At 40.2% G+C, this 18,738-nt stretch overlaps 1 protein-coding gene across 4 annotated transcripts in view; it reads right to left on the bottom strand.

Moving 5' to 3' along the window:
- Nucleotides 1–1,920: 1,920 nt before the first annotated feature.
- Vav3 (vav 3 oncogene) overlaps nucleotides 1,921–18,738 on the bottom strand; it is a 345,230-nt gene continuing 328,412 nt past the window's right edge. For 2 of the 4 annotated variants that reach the window (XM_006501820.4, NM_001378987.1), the window contains 3 exons: nucleotides 6,846–6,929; nucleotides 4,658–4,809; nucleotides 1,921–4,047 (listed from right to left, as the gene is read on the bottom strand). In XM_006501820.4, coding sequence (XP_006501883.1) covers nucleotides 4,006–4,047; nucleotides 4,658–4,809; nucleotides 6,846–6,929 — 278 coding nt within the window. In that variant the 3' untranslated portion in view covers nucleotides 1,921–4,005. The remainder of the gene's footprint in view (nucleotides 4,048–4,657; nucleotides 4,810–6,845; nucleotides 6,930–18,738) is intronic. The other 2 variants (NM_020505.2, NM_146139.2) reach the window with 1 other exon arrangement.

The raw sequence follows: 18,738 nt of genomic DNA, 5'->3' as shown, positions 1-18,738 counted from the left end.
TACCTGTGCTTTCTGATAGGCAAGCTCTGTGAAAGGATTAATCGGCCTTTCACAGAGTCATGGACCTACAGAATGAGAACCACTGAACGAGAAAGTCAAAAGTATCTTAGAGGATTTTAGAGTGCTTAGAGGTTGTTAGAGAACGCTTATATGACTTAGAGTCAAGAAATCTAGGTCTGAGCCTTTCTTTGCCAGCACCTTTTATCATCATGACATGAACAAGCCAGATCCCAGCTTGGACACTGGGCTATTTTGGAGTCCATCTTGCACAGGACTCATGAGATAGGATATGAGGTGACTTTATGTCCATTATAACTTGCCACCCAGAATTCTTGCCATCTGGCCATGCGCCTGTGAAATTAATTGCAGTCACATTGTACTTAGAAATTCTGGAATTTTCCGACTCAGTCAGAATTTAGAGAGCTTCAAAGGAACTTCAATTTTTCTGTCACAGCAACCACCCCCACCCCAAATATGGTCTAATCAATGGGACCTAATGAGACAGGATTTTTTTGTGACCTCCTTTCTGAAACTTGTTCATTACTTAGAAAAAGAGCCTTCCAGAGTCTGCCAGCCCAGGCAGGTGTACCATGCCCTCATCAGGGGCCAAGCAATCCCAGGAAGCGAGCTGCAGTGCATCCTGAAGTGACACATGAAGAGAGTTTAAAGAGTTTGAGCTGAGTGAAAATTCTGTCTTCTTAGCTAAAAGCATGTGGAGCTGTTGAGTGCCACGTCTGAGCTTGTCTGTGCTTTTGCATACTAATCTCCTGGAACATATATCTTTTAGTCTGCCTATCATTTGAATGCTGAAAATTAAGCTATGCGTAAGGAACAAAGCCTAAACTCTCCATTGTACTCAGAACAAAGACAGCAGGCATGCAAGTACATGTTTTATGGTTAATGAAGCAAAGAAGAGACCAAGATTACTTTTGAATACCTACTATGCACCAGGGTTCATACAAATAGCATTTTTCATATGCCGTCTTCAGCTCTCATGTAATTATCAGTTACCATAAATAAAGAAACATTTACTCTGGAGAGTCAGTGGCAGAACTAGGGTTTGAACCCAGATCTAATTGATATAGAAATTCTGTCTTCTTGGGACATCAATTGATTCACTTCCCTTCTCAGAGGGATTCATTTAGAACCCACAAACTTTCCACTTCAATCTAATAAATGAGTCTGAATTATGTTTAGGGAATTAAAAAGTTAAACAGTAACTATCTAATTGTCTGCTTGATCATGACAGTGATGATGATGACCAAACTTGGTTGTAAGGACTAGGAGGAGCAGAATAATTCTGAATTCTGTACACACTTTCAGCTATATATATCATTATTTACTTATTAAATAGCTTTTTCTTGGCAATGTGAGCTTCAAAACACTCTTTAATTTTTTTTCCCTTATAAAGTGTGAGAAGAATTGGGTAGTGATTATTCTGGCAACAGCCAGATGGCCCATGTCTTGTCATCTGCTTACCAGCCATGTGACATCTGGAATGTTGTAACCTCATAATATGCCTCAGCTTCCACATGTGAAAATAGAGATGATGCGGGAACATGAGGTAGTTTTAACTGCACATAAAGGCTTTAGGACACCATGTAGCACCTCACTAGTATATGGCAAATGCAGAGTTTAGCTTATGGTTCCTGGTTCATAATTTTGATAGCAATTCTAAACTAACCCCAACTAAAATCAGGGTTAGTACTCCTTAGCTAATTATGAGGTTGGTATATATGGTCTAAGATCATTCAAAAATAAAAATCTTCAGCCCTCAAGAAATCATAGACTGCACAGAATGCAGAGCCCTTGGGTTCTATCCCTCAGACCACACATGTTAGTGTGAGCATGAAAGCGTGCATGCGCGCGCGCACACACACACACACACACACACAAATAAATAAAAGGAATTACTCTCAATGCAAGTAGTAACTATTTTATTGACATATTTACAAAATATTACAAAGTAAAATGTCATTCTAACTCACCATATGACACAAGGGCTACAGACAGGCAAGACAAAGTCTATGGAAAACATTTATGTCTGTCTTTGGTATTAGAAATCTACACAGATCGTGGCATTTAAAACCTCCAATATAAAGTATTAAATGTAGACAAAGTTGTCATTGGTAATGTCATGAAAAGAGGCTCTGTATCCTCTGCTATGAAACTCTGAGGCCAATGAAATGCAACAGGAAGACCACATACCATTTGTGAGGCAGGGAGTCTATTGACTGAAATAAACAATACATGCTACAATACTGTACACAGGAGTGTTACAATCTGTGGGAAGCTGTACTCTCCATAGCAACACTTGCTGGCATGAACAGACAAAACATCCCCAAGACACAAGTAAGACCTTATAGGTAGGAATCCATTCCAAGAGTAGACCTTGCCAGCACAAGTTGACTCTATAGACATTTTATAAAATACATTTTCCTGACCATTTACACACATACAAAAGCTCAATTGTTCTAAAACACAATCACAGTTTACATAATTCTGAGGTAAAGGTCTTGAGTCTATTTAAATGAGAAGTCCTAGCCCCCATGGGGTCTCTTCCAGGTTCTGGCACTCCTGTGAGATGGGAGAGAACAGGTTGTCTCAGCCCTTACATGTAAGAGGTGACCAAGAAAGTCTGGTACAAGAGAAGCTTCTAGATCACTTGTAAGATAAAAATACATCTTTTTTTTCCCCAAGAAGAAACATTTTCAGAAGCTTGTCAGAACACAGCTACTGCTACCAAAGAAACACTCCACCATGGAAGAGCCGAGTTGTCAGCCTGGGCTAGGGACCCCATGCATCTCAGGAGGAAGATACTGAAGACTCCTCATGGAACACAGTGAAAGCTTAGAGAAAGAAACATGCTGCAAGGTGGATCTTCCTACTGATTAAGACATAGCTAGAAAGGCATCAGAAGGACCAACAGAGCAGGCAGGAGGACACGGACATCAGGTGCCCTTCCATCCGTCTCAGAAAGAAATGAAGGACTCGGGCTGCCTTTCTTCCCAAATCCTCAATAAAGCTCTTTTGTGCTACTATTAAAAAAAAAAAAAGATTGTAAATCAGCAAATCTGCCCTGGGTCCTTCTAGAGAGAAGGAAAAGGCTTGTGTTAATAGCTATTGCAGCTATACAGTGATGTCCTGTGGATTGATTACAGTGCTTGATCTGTCTCTGTAAACACCTCTACCTTTCTGGGATTCCTGGCAACTAAGCATGATCTGGCCGGCCATGATTCCCTTTGTCAAGCACGACATTTCCAAAACACTCCACGAAATCACGAAAGCTGTGAAGCTTTAACACAAAGACACCTCCTTTCATGTGCTTCTCTTTTTCTTCTTCATAAAGAAGTGTGGAAATATAATCAGGACATCAAATGAATAATTAAAACCCTCTCTGTAATTTATCACTTATGATGCAAACCTGAGCATGAGCCTCTTTTTTGTTATCATGAGTAACATCTGGGGATAAAAGGGTTTGCCAGGCAGTGAGTCACCTGTTGAACAATTTAAGACGAGAAATGCTGGATCTTTCCAGCAAGCTGGATCTTTCCCAGATGGCAGGCTCTACTTTCTCTTCATGCTGGGGAAAAGCAAAATTAAACTTCTGTTTCTTTGTATCATCAAAAACTGTGAGAACAAAGTAAATATGCAAAAAGCGTTTCCTAATGGCTGGATCCATGGTGTCTGGCCCAATGAAGTAAGAGAAAGCTAAACTGATGGGTTTGCTGGACTCTTTGGGGGTAGAAAAGCCATTGGTTTTGCCCTGGTTCCTGACAATGACAGACTGGCAGGCTGTTTCTTGCACTGCTCTAGGCGAGCCATTAATCTGTCAGTACCAGCATCTTTAGAAATCCCAGCATTAAGACTTAGGAAGAGAAAAAAAGAGGGTGTTGAACAGCCAAGAACGCTGCTTTTTAAACACTTCAGTTAACTCAATGCCGTGCAGGCTTCTGCTTATGTTGTCTTTGAGATTTTAGTGCAGGGTCAACACTGGATAGGACTTTATTCATCTTCTTCCACATATGTGGATGGAAACCAGCCCACCTATGGAAGATAAGGAATGGACATATTAACACCTCTACTGCTTCAAAGGATTCTATAGACAGAGAATTCCTCTTTTTCCTAATACTCTAATTATGCTGGGGTTTTATGCCCACTGTAAGAAGACTGCCTTAACAGCTAGGATAGGCCTCATAGAGATAGTGATAGCAACTAAGTAGTAAAAGGAGCTTAAGCCAGGCTCAAATCCATCCACTAGCTCACAAATGAATATATACATAGGGGCAATATGGGGCTCACCATTATGATTCTCATCTCTTTTGTAGCACAGGATGTAGATGAAAAGCAGAGGTACTCTATCCCAGTCTTTCTAAGTGGGATTGGGAGCTTTTGGAAATGCTTGGCGCTTATATAAACTGCATGCCCCAGTACTTAGCTCCTGGGAAAAAAATCTGAAATGCTCCTCAACTCTTCTGATGTGCTAGTTAACTCTTGGCCCCCATTGTATTGACTCAATCCATTTTGAATAGTAATGCATGCCTCCAGCCCCTTGAAGCCATACCGCTGAAAGGACAAGTCTACAACGTGACAGCTGCCAGTGACTGTCCAGCTCTCTCATTCACAAAGAACTGGGACAATCAAAGGGACGACTCACCCTGCCATTTACTTCACCTCTCCACCAGCCATTTGCACTCATCTTCGTGTAAATCTTCACCATGTCTCCTTTCAATAGGGAGAGCTCCCGCATATCTCTTGCACAGAAGTCGTACCGAGCGATGGCAATACCCAGTACTTTGGGACTCAACACTGTAAAGAAACAACACAGAGTCGGAGTCAGTGTGAAGTTGTGATGCATCCAGCCATCAGAGCCTAATTAGACCATTGCCATTGGTGCTATCAAATGCAGAGCCATGACTTCCTTATGGATTGGTGACAATGTCAACAGGAGTTTGAAAGCAGCGCAGTTGCTGTTTCAACCCAGTCCGGTGTGATCAGGTTCATTCCAGACAGTTAAGTCACCACTGTTCTGCTTTGGACTCTCTACATAAAGCTTCTGTCAAGCCAAAGCCAAACTAAAATGACTATGTGAATGAATGAGGTACCTTTAACATTAACTTACAACTGAGGGCACTATATTCTGTTTCTCAATAGAACCTCTGGGGTGAAGCTTTCTGGCAACTTCCTTGGCTAAATTCTGAGCAACTCAATTCCGAGCTCTGATACAGTATGGGAAATTAATCTCATCTCTTCTAGGTAAGTGACACCACTCCCCCAGCCAAGCAGTCTATGTCTAAACCATCTAGGGATCAACTCAGTTTTTATCTCATATACAATTTTGTATATGTGAAGACATGAGTTTTCACGGACAGAACACATGAACTTCTTCTTTTCATGAAAATCCTGATTTGCAGTCAGTGTTTACTGCAATGTCTAACCAAAATCCAGGCGCAAAGGTCCCATTGCTCTGCCTGGCTTTCTGTTTGTTTAATATCCCTAGTGGCAGGCGAGGAGCCAGCCCTGTCTGAAAGGGAAACTCCATTCAGGCTGTGTACGTTTGTTTGTTGGTCTCTGGTGCTTCATAACAGACTTTTCAGTAACTTCTCCACCTGTTGCTCTGTGGGGGTCATAAAGTGTTTTCAATTATATGTGCTATGATTCTGAGAATAGCCCCCCTGAGACTGGTGGGACGGTATAAATCTCAAATGGTAAAGGAACTTAAGTGTAAGAAAAAGCAACAAATGGAACCACCATCCATCTGTATTATAACAGTTCCCAGTGCCCAGGTAGCTCATAATGACCCATGCTACCCGGGAACAGTCCATCCCCTTGGCAACAGGGACCTCAGGCCTATCATTCATGGCTTTATAATGACAGCCTTTTGTAAAGTCTCTGGGTGTCCATCATAAGATAAACGAATGGCAATACTGTAGATTTCAGAACTGTAAAGGGAGTAAAAATAGGTCATTTTATTTTACCATTCAGGACACAAACCACTTTAATGGTTTCCTTCCTGAAAATGGTCCCATTGCCAAGGCACTGTTCTTAAAGTCAGTGCACATAAAAACACCCCTGTGATGGAGAAACCCAATTGTAGACTTGACTGTGTGACCTCGCTTAGGCCTCTCAACCCCTCTAGGCCACATTTTTCTCATCTATAAAATGAAAGGTTTGTACTAGCTGACTTCTAAGGTCTATTTCAGAATTCCATGTTCTATAGGGACTAACAGGTTAATTTTTAAAAAACCCACAGGAAAACGTACTTTATCTAGGCTCAGTGCCATATAAATAGTCATTTAACTCTCCAGGTAATGATAGAAATTCAGATCAAAATGCTGAGACTTTTGAAGAGCTATAGAAATGGTGGACCTGGATCCTCATTTTAAGAAATGCGTACTGAATCTTATTCTTCTCTTTGGAGGGGAGGTTGAGATTCTGGGTCCTTTCTTCATGGAAATGCACAAAACCTGATTTTTCTACACTATGACTTCTAGTCCTCAGAAAAGATGAAGGATTGTTCAGAGTAGTTCATCTTCCTTTAAATTTCCATTCCCTCACCCATCTCCTACCTCTCCGCACTGACACATGGTAAAATGTGAAATGTCACATTGAAATTTTATGGCATTAACACACACACACACACACATACACACACACACACACGTGGAATGTCACAGCAAACGATGACTCTATGGCCAGGAAGAATGAATTGCATGGTGCTAATGGAACACTGGGGATTGCATCTGAGGAGATGAGTTTACATGGGAAGCCATACACAGAAGCCAAAATATTGTATTTGCACACAGAAGCAAGTTATAGCGACACATAAAAGCAGTAAGCAGTACCTGACCAGAAAGGAGTGGAAGAAGGGGGAACAAAGCTGTAGTCTGGAGGAGTGACAAAAGAAAAGCCACAGAACAGAGGAGGGGCTTAGAGAAGGAAAGAAAAAGAAGCAAAAGAGCATTTAAGAGTTGGCACAAAAATATCTCTCAATACAATGACTTTGCTGTTTGTAATCACAAGAAAACTGTCACATCCAAGTTGGAATATCAAGCTGTGCTTCTTACCCACCATTCTCCTGTCACCATTTCTAAATGAGAAACACGACAGACTTTTCCACTTTGATTGACATTAGTTCTGAGCTGTCTGTCATTTATAGGCAAATAACAAACACACTCCATGTTGCCACCCAAGCCCTATCATCCAAGGATGGCCCGATTCCCATTTTGTTACAATAACAGGAAAGGGGATATATTCATATAAATATGTTCCTAATCAAAAGCAATATGAATAAGTAAGAGTTTACAAAAACAGTACTGCTGAGAGCTTATAGGGCTGTGTCCCTGAAACATAAGGAAACATGGAAACTCCAAGACATTTGTTAACTAAATTCAGACAATTTGTTAAGGCTCTCCCTTACTCACAGTCAAGGATGCATTTCTCAGCTTACTTTCGATAGGGAAAGTCAAGATGTAGAGAGGTACAGCATAGATGCTGGCAAGTGTGCACTCTATTCTTTCACTCTATAATTTCAATAATGAGACTTGACTGTACTCATTATCAAGTGAACTATTAGTTACTATTGCTCAATACATTGAATATATCAATCACTTAAGACATTACAGTAAATAAGAGGAAGACATTGATATTCTCTTTCTTTTGCATCTGAGAAACTCTGGATTCACATCTGACTTCATGGCCCTTATTCTTCATCTCAGCTGCACAGTCCTCGTCAATGAGCACTGTGGTTCATATAACACTAACATTTAGCCTACTGATTCTATGGTGCTGTTAACAACAGACAAGGAAGACTTGGGGTATAAACTTTATTCCAGTATTTAATCTTCCCTTCATTCATCTGGTAGAGGGTTGAATTCAACCATGTTCGGCCAGAGGTTGGTAAATTATATATATATATATATATATATATATATATAGTGAGGTCTTGACCAAAGCTATTAAAGCAAAAATATCATGAAGCATTTTCTGGAATCTTTCCTTTTAACCCTTTATTCGAGATTGTTTTCTGGCATGTGAAAGTTGCCACTGTGCTCCATAAAAGGCAATCTCTTACCTTGGGGAAGGCAGAGAATGTGCTCGAGGGAACATCAATTACTAAGATTTCACAGAGCACAGGTACCTGCTCTTCCAACCAGCTCTGAGCTCTGTCTGTTTTTATAGGATGGATAAATAAAGGTCTGATGAAGCCAACAGTGTTGGGTTTTCTGTCACTAGCATCCAGACTTAACCTAAAGCACTATCCCCAAAGATGCAATAAAAATAGGCAAACAAACAGGGATGAGAATGTGTTTTTCCATATGCCTCTTTTTTGACAGTTGTTTGATACTGCAAACCAGTAGTGTTATCTCTAAGTGGATTCTCCAGGACCCTACCAGCAGCAGTGACCTTCTAAGTATGTTATCTGACTCCAGCCAAGCAAACTGGCCAAGGGAATTGTGAGCAATTCAGTTGTTCTTGAAACCATTGACTGTGAAGTCTTTGCACACAGAGGGATCCATGTCTGACTCTCTTTTGTCATGAGTGGCCTCACCTTTTTTTTTCCCATTCCATCTGCTTTCTCAGTTAAAAAAAAAAACACTGCTACATGCCATCAGGTTAACTTTATAATATGACAAGTACATATTTACTACTGTGCAACAAAAATGACAAATTTCTCTCTCCTCTGCCCCTATGTGTTTGTGTGTCTGTGTGTGTATGTCTCTCTTCGTGTATGTGTGTGTGTGTGTGTGTGTGTGTGTGTGTGTGTGTGTGGTGAGGTATGGCTTTGTATGCATACAGAAGACAGTTTTGTCTTGCTCTGTCACTCTCCACCTTACTTTCCTGAGATAGGGTTTCTCACTGAACCTGTGACTCAGGTGCCAGTCAGCCAGCAAGGGCCCTTAGTCCTGTTATCTCTGTCCCCAACAGCGTCAGGTGTGCATGGCTGGCTGCACAGGTTTTAAGGTAGGTGCTGGGAATCTGAGCTCAGGTCCTCATGTGCACAAAGCAAGAGCTCTTACCCACTGAGCAATCTCCCCCACCCCATGTCTTCACTTTCTTGGGGTTTTGATGTACCCATTGCCAGATAGAGGAGATGATATTTCTAATAAAGTAATTAGCCCATGACTAACGTCACTAATGACAAAACATCTGATGTCAAGATTCCTAGATTCCTATCTTATGACTGCAAGAACTTAAATTAGAAGCCATGTTCTACGAACTGCACTGACAGGTAGTGGGATTTTCTTTAGTGGACTATTTTCTATTTGATGCCTCTCTGGTCTGATTTCATTCATTAAAAAAAAAAAAGACTGCATTTCTTTTAAAAAAATCTAATGAAGGTAATGTAAGCCAAGAAACTGAAACATAACAAGAGATAGCTTATCTCTAAAGGGAAGAAATAAGAAATCAATGAATACAATTAAGTGCTACTTAAATAACTTCAATAGTACATAGATAAACTAGACATAAAACTGATCTACAATAAGAAAATTTAAAATTTCTAGTTATAAATAATGCTTTACCAAGGAATGTGAATCTACATCAACCAGTTCTTCATCTCCCATAGGACAGGCCCCATGCTATATAATGGCTACCATCCAACAGACCAGCATCTTAGCTACCCAGAGTCTATTCTGTAGTTCTGTACATCTCCACTTCCTATTAGCTCAGCTAATCATTCACTCACTTAACTGCTCAAAAAGACTTCCTAGAAAAAGCTGACAAAACATAAGGGGAAGAAAGTGAAATACACCCAAGCGTTGTGAGGACTATACCCTAGCAGTGGCATTCCTGCAATAACGCACTCTTCTGAGATGCTGAGCAGCTATTAAACACCACGCGTCTCATAGCATTAACCATGCTGTTTGCCTGAGGAATCTTTTTAAAGTAAAAGGTTAATCAGTTTCCTCTGCCACTGCATGTACATCTCTCAGCCAAGCAGTTTAAGGGTTGATCGGGATGATTTCCACTTCTCAGCGCACCGTGGAATGATTTATTGTTGCCATTCTTCCTATATGTCAATTTTCTCTGCCTCTGGGTCCTTGATCCTTTTGTGCAATAAAATAAACATTTGAATGTTCTGGCGCCTACTGAAGATAACATGCTAAGCTAGGAAAGTGGGTGCTCAACACTGGAGTGGGGCATCCAATAATACATTTTGTAGAGTGGTTTAAATTATAGAATATGCTTACCTCCACACTAAAACTATATACATCTTTCTCTATACACATACCTAGATACAAAATTGCTTCATTAAGTTTGTCCCATAAGGTGTTATTAAGACATCTTAGTGCAGGAATCACTGGTCACTGCACTGTCCTAGAACAGGATTAGGGAAAGCCCTGGAGAAGTGACATCCATGGAAGTGCTGATGGCAGTCACCTCCTGAACTGTCATTCCACTGTCTGCTTCACAGCACAGGCAACCTCCCCACTTACATTTATCTTTTTTTTTTCAGCTTCTAAGGCAGTCTCTCTGCCACTCATAGCAGTATACACGTACACAATATTAAATCAGTAACAAGTCCCTTTCGGTGACACAATCATTGGCTAGGTACATGCTTCAGTTAAGGCCGAATTCCTTTCTTCAAATGCTTCTGGCTTTGCATCAGCATAGAGGACAGCCTGGCTCGGTGAGACCTCAGAGGCAAGTTATTTGACATGAGTATGATACCTAAGTCTTCCTGGGATACCACTCATGGAACATTGTTATCAAATAAATGGTTCACAGTGTAGTGGCAAAATGCTTCCAATTACAAAAGACTGAAGAGTATCATAACACCACTTTTCAACTCCTCCATGTTAAGTAGACATTGAAATGCTAGCACTTTCGAGTAGGAAAAAAAATCTGTTAAATAAATTGGGCATGGAAGCCCTGGGCAGAGGTACAATAGCTTAGTAGTGAATCACTAGTAGATACCATCCAGGTCTGAGACTCGGAAGAAACAGCCACAGAACACAGAACTATTTTAATTTAAAGGAAAAGCAAGCAAGCAAGCAAACAAACAAGAACAAGCTAATAGGAAGACTAGAAGAAGTTCAAGTGACTTGATCTCTGATAGCTGCACTAGAGCTTCTTTACAAAATCACAGTTTTCCTTGGTCAACCTATGAATGCTCATGAGCAAGCCAACATGTATGCAGCTTATAGTAACATTAAAGTTAGAAACAAAACTCAATTAACGCTTGGCCTCAAGGGTCTGGTCATGAACTATTTTTTTGAACTAACACCTACTTACCCATTACTTATTTTACAGACCTTTTCATTAAGTGTTCGTTAATTATTCCTCGTTAGTTGAAACATCATCTAACACTTTTAGTTTTAACCAGCACATGGATTCACATTAATTTATATGACAAAAAATTTTAGCTAGCACTGGGCCAGTGTATTTACCAAGACTGGGATCTGTACTTACTGCCTAACAGTGGCCAAGAGGGTTTTCTGAAACTCTGAAGTCCTAAGTGAGATGTTTGATGAACTATCCTGGAAGTCTGATTTTTTTTTTAATGCCTAGATTGTGTACAGATGGCCTGACAGCAGAAAACATGCCGAGAATTAAATGAATGTTTAATTTAAATTTGTTATCCTTACCCTGATTTTATTTTAGAACACAGACATTGTTTCATAGATTTCCAGAAATATCCAAAGACCTATTGTCAAATATCTGTTTCTTAACCACTCTCAAGGAAAACAACCCAAAATCTCTAGTTCAGTTGGTTGGTTCTACGTTTTAGATATTCGTTGCTAGAAAAATAGGGATAATTCAGATTAGTTTCATTTAATTGAATGTTGACATCTGGTAAGCGAGCAAATCTTAGTGAACACAAAATTCAAAGACATAACAAAGAAAATCCATGTCTAGGATTATTAGAAGACTGAACAGTTGCTTAGTATGCAGTGGTCCACCATGATAACATATAGTTATTGATAAGGAAACATACAGCCATTCACAAGGTTTTTCTGATTATTGAAAATTAAGACAGTTGATACTGCCTTGGGAATTCAGATCATTTATAGGCACATAGTTTGTGGGGATATGGATTTGATTCTAAATATGCATTTTCTAAAACCAACAAACAAGCCTGTCTGATATTAATTAAATTGTTAAGGTACAAGGACTTCACTAAGATCCTTAAGAAGATAAAGCAAGCATGCAGAAATGCTGGTTTTAGAGCTTACAAATTATTGAAGACACAGACTCACATGAAAGTTATACACAGATCTGAAAAGACTCAACTTCTTAGGGAGAGTCTGTAACAGATGCCAGGCTTCACTGATGCCAGGAGATACAGTAAAACCCTCATGTCTCCTAGTGTTCTGACTCTTCTTGTTCCATTTCTCATATCCACATCTCATATCTCACTTTTGACTAGATAATCTATAAAACCTGTCCCCCTAATGACTCAGTTTGGTCACTTTCACCTAGATGCTGAACGCACCTCCAAATGTGTCCTCATCTCTAGTTGTTTACCTAGGCCTTTCTTCCTATGCTCTTCACAGAAACCAGAGCAATCCTGTTAAAACTTAAAGTCAGGCAATCTCTCTCTTTTGTTTAAATCCTTCCAAAGGCCTTGCATTTTCTTCCAAAATCAAATGTAAAGCACTGCAGGATGCCACAGGGTCTGGCCTCACTTACATTTTGTACCAGTTTCCTAAAAGTTTTCCTCTTGTTCCTGCTTGGTTGACATTGCTGATATCACATAGGTTCTTCCTGTGTACCATCAGTTCCCTCTCTTCTATTCCTGAATGCTTTCTGTGAATCCCACCCTGGCTTTCTCTAAAACCAGAAACACAGATCATGGTCCCATGTAGCCAGAAGGAAAACAAGAGTTTATTGCAGGAACAACGTACAATTTAAATACCACTGGCTGACATTTGATTAAATTATGACAGTAATTAGGTAAGCAGAGAGAGAGCAGAATGCCCTAAACTACCATTGTTCTCAAGAGCTCTTAAATCAGCACAAATGGTCTATATTCTCAGTGACTAAAGTTACAGGTTTAGTAGCCTGTTCTACAGACAGATAGAGTATGAAGATATTTATAGGAACTCATAATGATGAGAATCTCCTGGCCATATAAATGGCATTGCTAGAAAGGAGAACTTTAGGGCTGGTGTTTGGTGTTGCCCTGGTCAAAAGTAGAATAAGAACTGAGAATCTATCTCTCTGCTTCACAGCTAAAGGGCCCCTACTTTTGCTCATCGTACAACAAGCCCAGTTAAAACCTCAAGCCATTCTCTAGCACGTTGAGCATCATTGCCTTATTATGTTATTTTTCCAGATCACTTCTCAATTTCTAACACTATATAATTATTTTCCAACCCATTTTCTGCCTTTCCTACCAACACATAAACTCCACCAGGGCAGATGCTCATCTCATCTGTCCCACTCACTCCTCTAGATACCCAGCAATTTAGATAGTGCTTGCCCTGCAGCAGGATCTTGATGAGGAGGGAATGGATGGATGGCTATGGAGGAGGATATTGGGCAGGATGTAATAACTAAATAAAAAGTAAAATAGCTTTTAAGTTAATTGAAGTCGGCAGAACTGTACTCTTTAAGAACACAGGGGGATAAAAGATAGGGGAAATTAATTGAAAATAGTGACATAGTTTTGTTTTGTTTTGTTTTGGTTTGGTTTGGTTTGGTTTTTTGAGACAGGGTTTCTTTGTATAGCCCTGGTTTTCCTGGAACTCACTTTGTACACAAGCTGGTATACTCAGAAATCCTCCTGCCTCTGCCTCCCATGTCCTGGGATTGAAGGTGTGCATCACCATGTCCGGCCCACTATTTTTGTTTTTATTATTGGATTTTGTATAGTTGGTTTTTATTTTTATTTTTTTAGTTTTGTTTGTTTGTTCACAAATAGACCTACTATGAAGTCCTTGGTAGCGTGAAATTGATAATATAGACAAGTTTGACCTCAAACTTGGGGGTCGAGATCCTCCATCCTTGGCTTACTAAGTGCTGAGATTAGAAAAACATGCTGCTATTTTCAGGGAAGAACGGTTTTTGCACTGGGGAAAGTGAGTAAAGAAGTCAAGTGATGTCAAAATGTATTGTGCAACGTCCCGACAAATCAGAATGTATTCAAGGAGCAGCAGCTAGGATGATTAAATACCTGATAGTCACTCATATGGTAAGAGTTAGAATAAGTATTTAAAGTGGGGGAGGAGAAAGATGTACAGTAAGGAAAATAAAACAAGCATACTTATGAAAAGGTTGCGATAGTTATTGTAAATACATAAATTAATTACTTTATAACATATTCTGGGGTTATTATAGTACAATGAAATGTGTGTGTATGTGTGAACGATGTGTTCTTGCCATAGTTAATTGAAAAAAATAGCTATAGTAGCTAAACTGAGTGATATTTATAGCTAATGTAAGTAAAACCACTTAGTTTTGTTCAAGACATAAAGTGAATGTTTTTGTGTGGTAGTTAGAAATGAAGTCACCTCAATGTTCAAAGACTGATGGCCACCTGCCAAGACTGTAATAAAAGATATTTATTTTAAAAGCTTCCTGTAGAGCTGATGAGGCAGGCAAGTTTGAGGTGCCTAGATCTTGGGAGAATTCTCCCCCATTCATGCTTATTGTTAAGGCATTAGGGTGTATTCTGTAATACCTTATAGATGTGTGTACTACTGAATTAGCTGTAAATAGATAAATGCTGAATGCAGGAGGTTAGGAGGCGGGGGGGGGGGGGAGTAAATGCAGGAGCTTGGGAGTGATGGTGGAGGAGGGAATGATCAAAATAAAAAAGGAACAAAAGGAAAGCCTGGCTGACAGTGTCCTCAACGTCTGGATGCTGATAGGACAGAAGACAGATGCAGAGTTAATGCTTGTCATGTGTAAACTTAGAACTCAGCAGCAGAAGCAGTATATCACTGGACTGTATCTGGGCAGAAAAGCTCTCAGCATTTTCTTGCACAGCTAGAACCATGATGGAATTTTTAGAAAGAAAAATGAAAATTTTCTCAATTCAGATAAATGTGCACAGTTTCCCGGCAAGAATGACTAGACAAATATATCCTTGAATCAGGGCTGTCACATGATTGCTCTACGTTCAATACGATATGACTACATGGATTAACTGCATGGGGGTCAATTTTCAATTTAGAAATAAGACTTCTAGGACTGGACGTTGCTAAGATAAGAAGTGCTAAGAACGTAAGTAAGTACTGCTTTTTGAGCCATGGAATATTAAAAAGATAGCTTTGTATGAGGTTATCTAAATTTGTAGAACTTAAGTTTAGAATCCCAGACATAATTATTAATGTCTAGAGCCATCATGCTCAGAACAAAAATGCCTTAGAGAAGCCAATGAAGCTCTTAAAGGGTGTAAATAAAAAGAGGGCCCCAGCAAGGCATGGTTATAATGATGTACAGCTCTGGTTGACCAGTTGTCTAAGAACTGAATACTCTGTGGGCATCACAGATGGGTGAAGAGAGGAAGTATGGCAATATCAGGAGAATGTTACAATTAAGTTATCCCATAGTGCACACGATGGGAGAGCTGAGCTGAAGCCCAGGAAGCAGAAGCAATATGCCAAGGGAAAGCAGAATGGCTTCACCAGTAAATTAAAATTTGCCAAATAAAGCTAACACAAAATTTCACACTGGGCAACAGTGTGGGACACATGCAAGTAGTGACAGGAACAGCAGTAGTGGTTCCAGAAGCCAAAGCATCCAACACTGCCCACGTGCCAGACAGTCCTCTAAGTGCTTCACACCTACTGACTCTTTTAAGGCTTGGCATCAGAATTAAACATCAAGATGTAGTATTGTATGGTGAAATAAACTAGGGAGTTCTAGACAAATTATTTCTTTCCTCTAAGGGAATACATCGAACTTGCATCGGTCTGTGGAAACCCATTAACAGGGGCAAACTTTCATAGTGATTTTTTGCAGGGCTGAAAGGCTTATGGAATACACCACTGGAGACATTAATTTAATGTATATAGAACGGATTTGAGAATTTTCATTTTGTTAATTGGCACATTATTGAGTATTAGTCAGGATTCTCTGTTCTCACATTCTATGCAGAGTATTTAAGGCCATGTTTCAGACAAATGGCTCAAGCGATGCTTGGAAACCTGCTTTGGTTCACAGTGCTTTCTCTCAAGAGCAGGGCGCATTTCATGCTGGCAAAGCTGTAACACGCTGAAAGAATTTCATTGATTTGAAGCCTGATTCTCCCAGAATGCCTGACTGCATGCATCATTTGGCCTGTCCGCACCAATAATGTGAAGTCTCTCTATTAGCCATTTGAAAAACAAAAATTGAAATTAGTCTGGAAATCTTTAGAGAATAGTTAAAAGCAACACTGCAAGATTATCATGGGTCTAACAGTCTTCCCATAGCCCACTTAAGGATCTTTCCAGTCTGACCCTGTGGAATATGACTTTACTTTAAAACTGAGAGGTCTTCGTAGATGTTATAGATCCCAAGTGAAGATCCCAACCATCTATAGTGGGCCTTAAATTCAACTCAACCGCTTTTCTTTTTTTTTTTTTTTTTTTTTTTTTTTTTTTTTTTTTTTCCATTTTTTATTAGGTATTTCGCTCATTTACATTTGCAATGCTATACCAAAAGTCCCCCATAGCCACCCACCCCTTCTCCCCTACCCACCCACTCCCCTTTTATGGCCCTGGCGTTCCCCTGTACTGGGGCATATAAAGTTTGCGTGTCCAATGGGCCTCTCTTTCCAGTGATGGCCGACTAGGCCATCTTTTGATGCATATGCAGCTAGAGTCAAGAGCTCCGGGGTACTGGTTAGTTCATAATGTTGTTCCACCTATAGGGTTGCAGATCCCTTTAGCTTCTTTGGTACTTTCTCTAGCTCCTTCATTGGGGGCCATGTGATCCATCCAATAGCCGACTGTGAGCATCCACTTCTATGTTTGCTAGGCCCAGGCATACTCTGACAAGAGACAGCTATATCAGGGTCCTTTCAGCATAATCTTGCTAGTGTATGCAATGGTGTCCGCATTTGGAAGCTGATTATGGGATGGATCCCCGGATATGGTAGTGTCTACATGGTCCATCCTTTTATCTCAACTCCAAACTTTGTCTCTGTAACTCCTTCCAAGGGTGTTTTGCTCCCACTTCTAAGGAGGGGCATAGTGTTCACACTTCAGTCTTCATTTTTCTTGAGTTTCATGTGTTTAGGAAATTGTATCTTATATCTTGGGTATCTTAGGTTTTGGGCTAATATCCACTTATCAGTGAGTACATATTGTGTGAGTTCCTTTGTGAATGTGTTACCTCACTCAGGATGATGCCCTCCAGGTCCATCCATTTGGCCAGGAATTTCATAAATTCATTCTTTTTAATAGCTGAGTAGTACTCCATTGTGTAGATGTACCACATCTTCTGTATCCATTCCTCTGTTGAGGGGCATCTGGGTTCCTTCCAGCTTCTGGCTATTATAAATAAGGCTGCTATGAACATAGTGGAGCATGTGTCCTTCTTACCAGTTGGGGCATCTTCTGGATATATGCCCAGGAGAGGTATTGCTGGATCCTCCGGTAGTACTATATCCAGTTTTCTGAGGAACCGCCAGACTGATCTCCAGAGTGGTTGTACAAGCCTGCAATCCCACCAACAATGGAGGAGTGTTCCTCTTTCTCCACATCCTCGCCAGCATCTGCTGTCACCTGAATTTTTGATCTTAGCCATTCTGACTGGTGTGAGGTGGAATCTCAGGGTTGTTTTGATTTGCATTTCCCTGATGATTAAGGATGTTGAGCATTTTTTCAGGTGCTTCTCTGCCATTCGGTATTCCTCAGGTGAGAATTCTTTGTTCAGTTCTGAGCCCCATTTTTTAATGGGGTGATTTGATTTTCTGAAGTCCACCTTCTTGAGTTCTTTATATATGTTGGATATTAGTCCCCTATCTGATTTAGGATAGGTAAAGATCCTTTCCCAATCTGTTGGTGGTCTTTTTGTCCTATTGACGGTGTCTTTTGCCTTGCAGAAACTTTGGAGTTTCATTAGGTCCCATTTGTCAATTCTCGATCTTACAGAGCAAGCCATTGCTGTTCTGTTCAGGAATCTTTCCCCTGTACCCATATCTTCAAGGCTTTTCCCCACTTTCTCCTCTATAAGTTTCAGTGTCTCTGGTTTTATGTGAAGTTCCTTGATCCACTTAGATTTGACCTTAGTACAAGGAGATAAGTATGGATCGATTCGCATTCTTCTACATGATAACAACCAGTTGTGCCAGCACCAATTGTTGAAAATGCTGTCTTTCTTCCACTGGATGGTTTTAGCTCCCTTGTCGAAGATCAAGTGACCATAGGTGTGTGGGTTCATTTCTGGGTCTTCAATTCTATTCCATTGGTCTACTTGTCTGTCTCTATACCAGTACCATGCAGTTTTTATCACAATTGCCCTGTAGTAAAGCTTTAGGTCAGGCATGGTGATTCCACCAGAGGTTCTTTTATCCTTGAGAAGAGTTTTTGCTATCCTAGGTTTTTTGTTATTCCAGATGAATTTGCAAATTGCTCCTTCTAATTCGTTGAAGAATTGAGTTGGAATTTTGATGGGGATTGCATTGAATCTGTAGATTGCTTTTGGCAAGATAGCCATTTTTACAATTCAACCGCTTTTCTAAGTGAAAAGATGAGGGCACACAGAGGGGAGAGATAAAGGTCCAGCAGGCTGGTGTGTTACATCTACAGAGCAAACAATGCTGAGTATTGCTCAGCCATCCAAAGGCTACAGATACAT

This window comes from Mus musculus, chromosome 3 (assembly GCF_000001635.26).
Source record: "Mus musculus strain C57BL/6J chromosome 3, GRCm38.p6 C57BL/6J".
Lineage (NCBI taxonomy): Eukaryota > Metazoa > Chordata > Mammalia > Rodentia > Muridae > Mus > Mus musculus.
The sequence above is the reverse complement of the archived record's forward strand: the minus strand, read 5'-3'. Positions and strand labels throughout refer to the sequence as shown.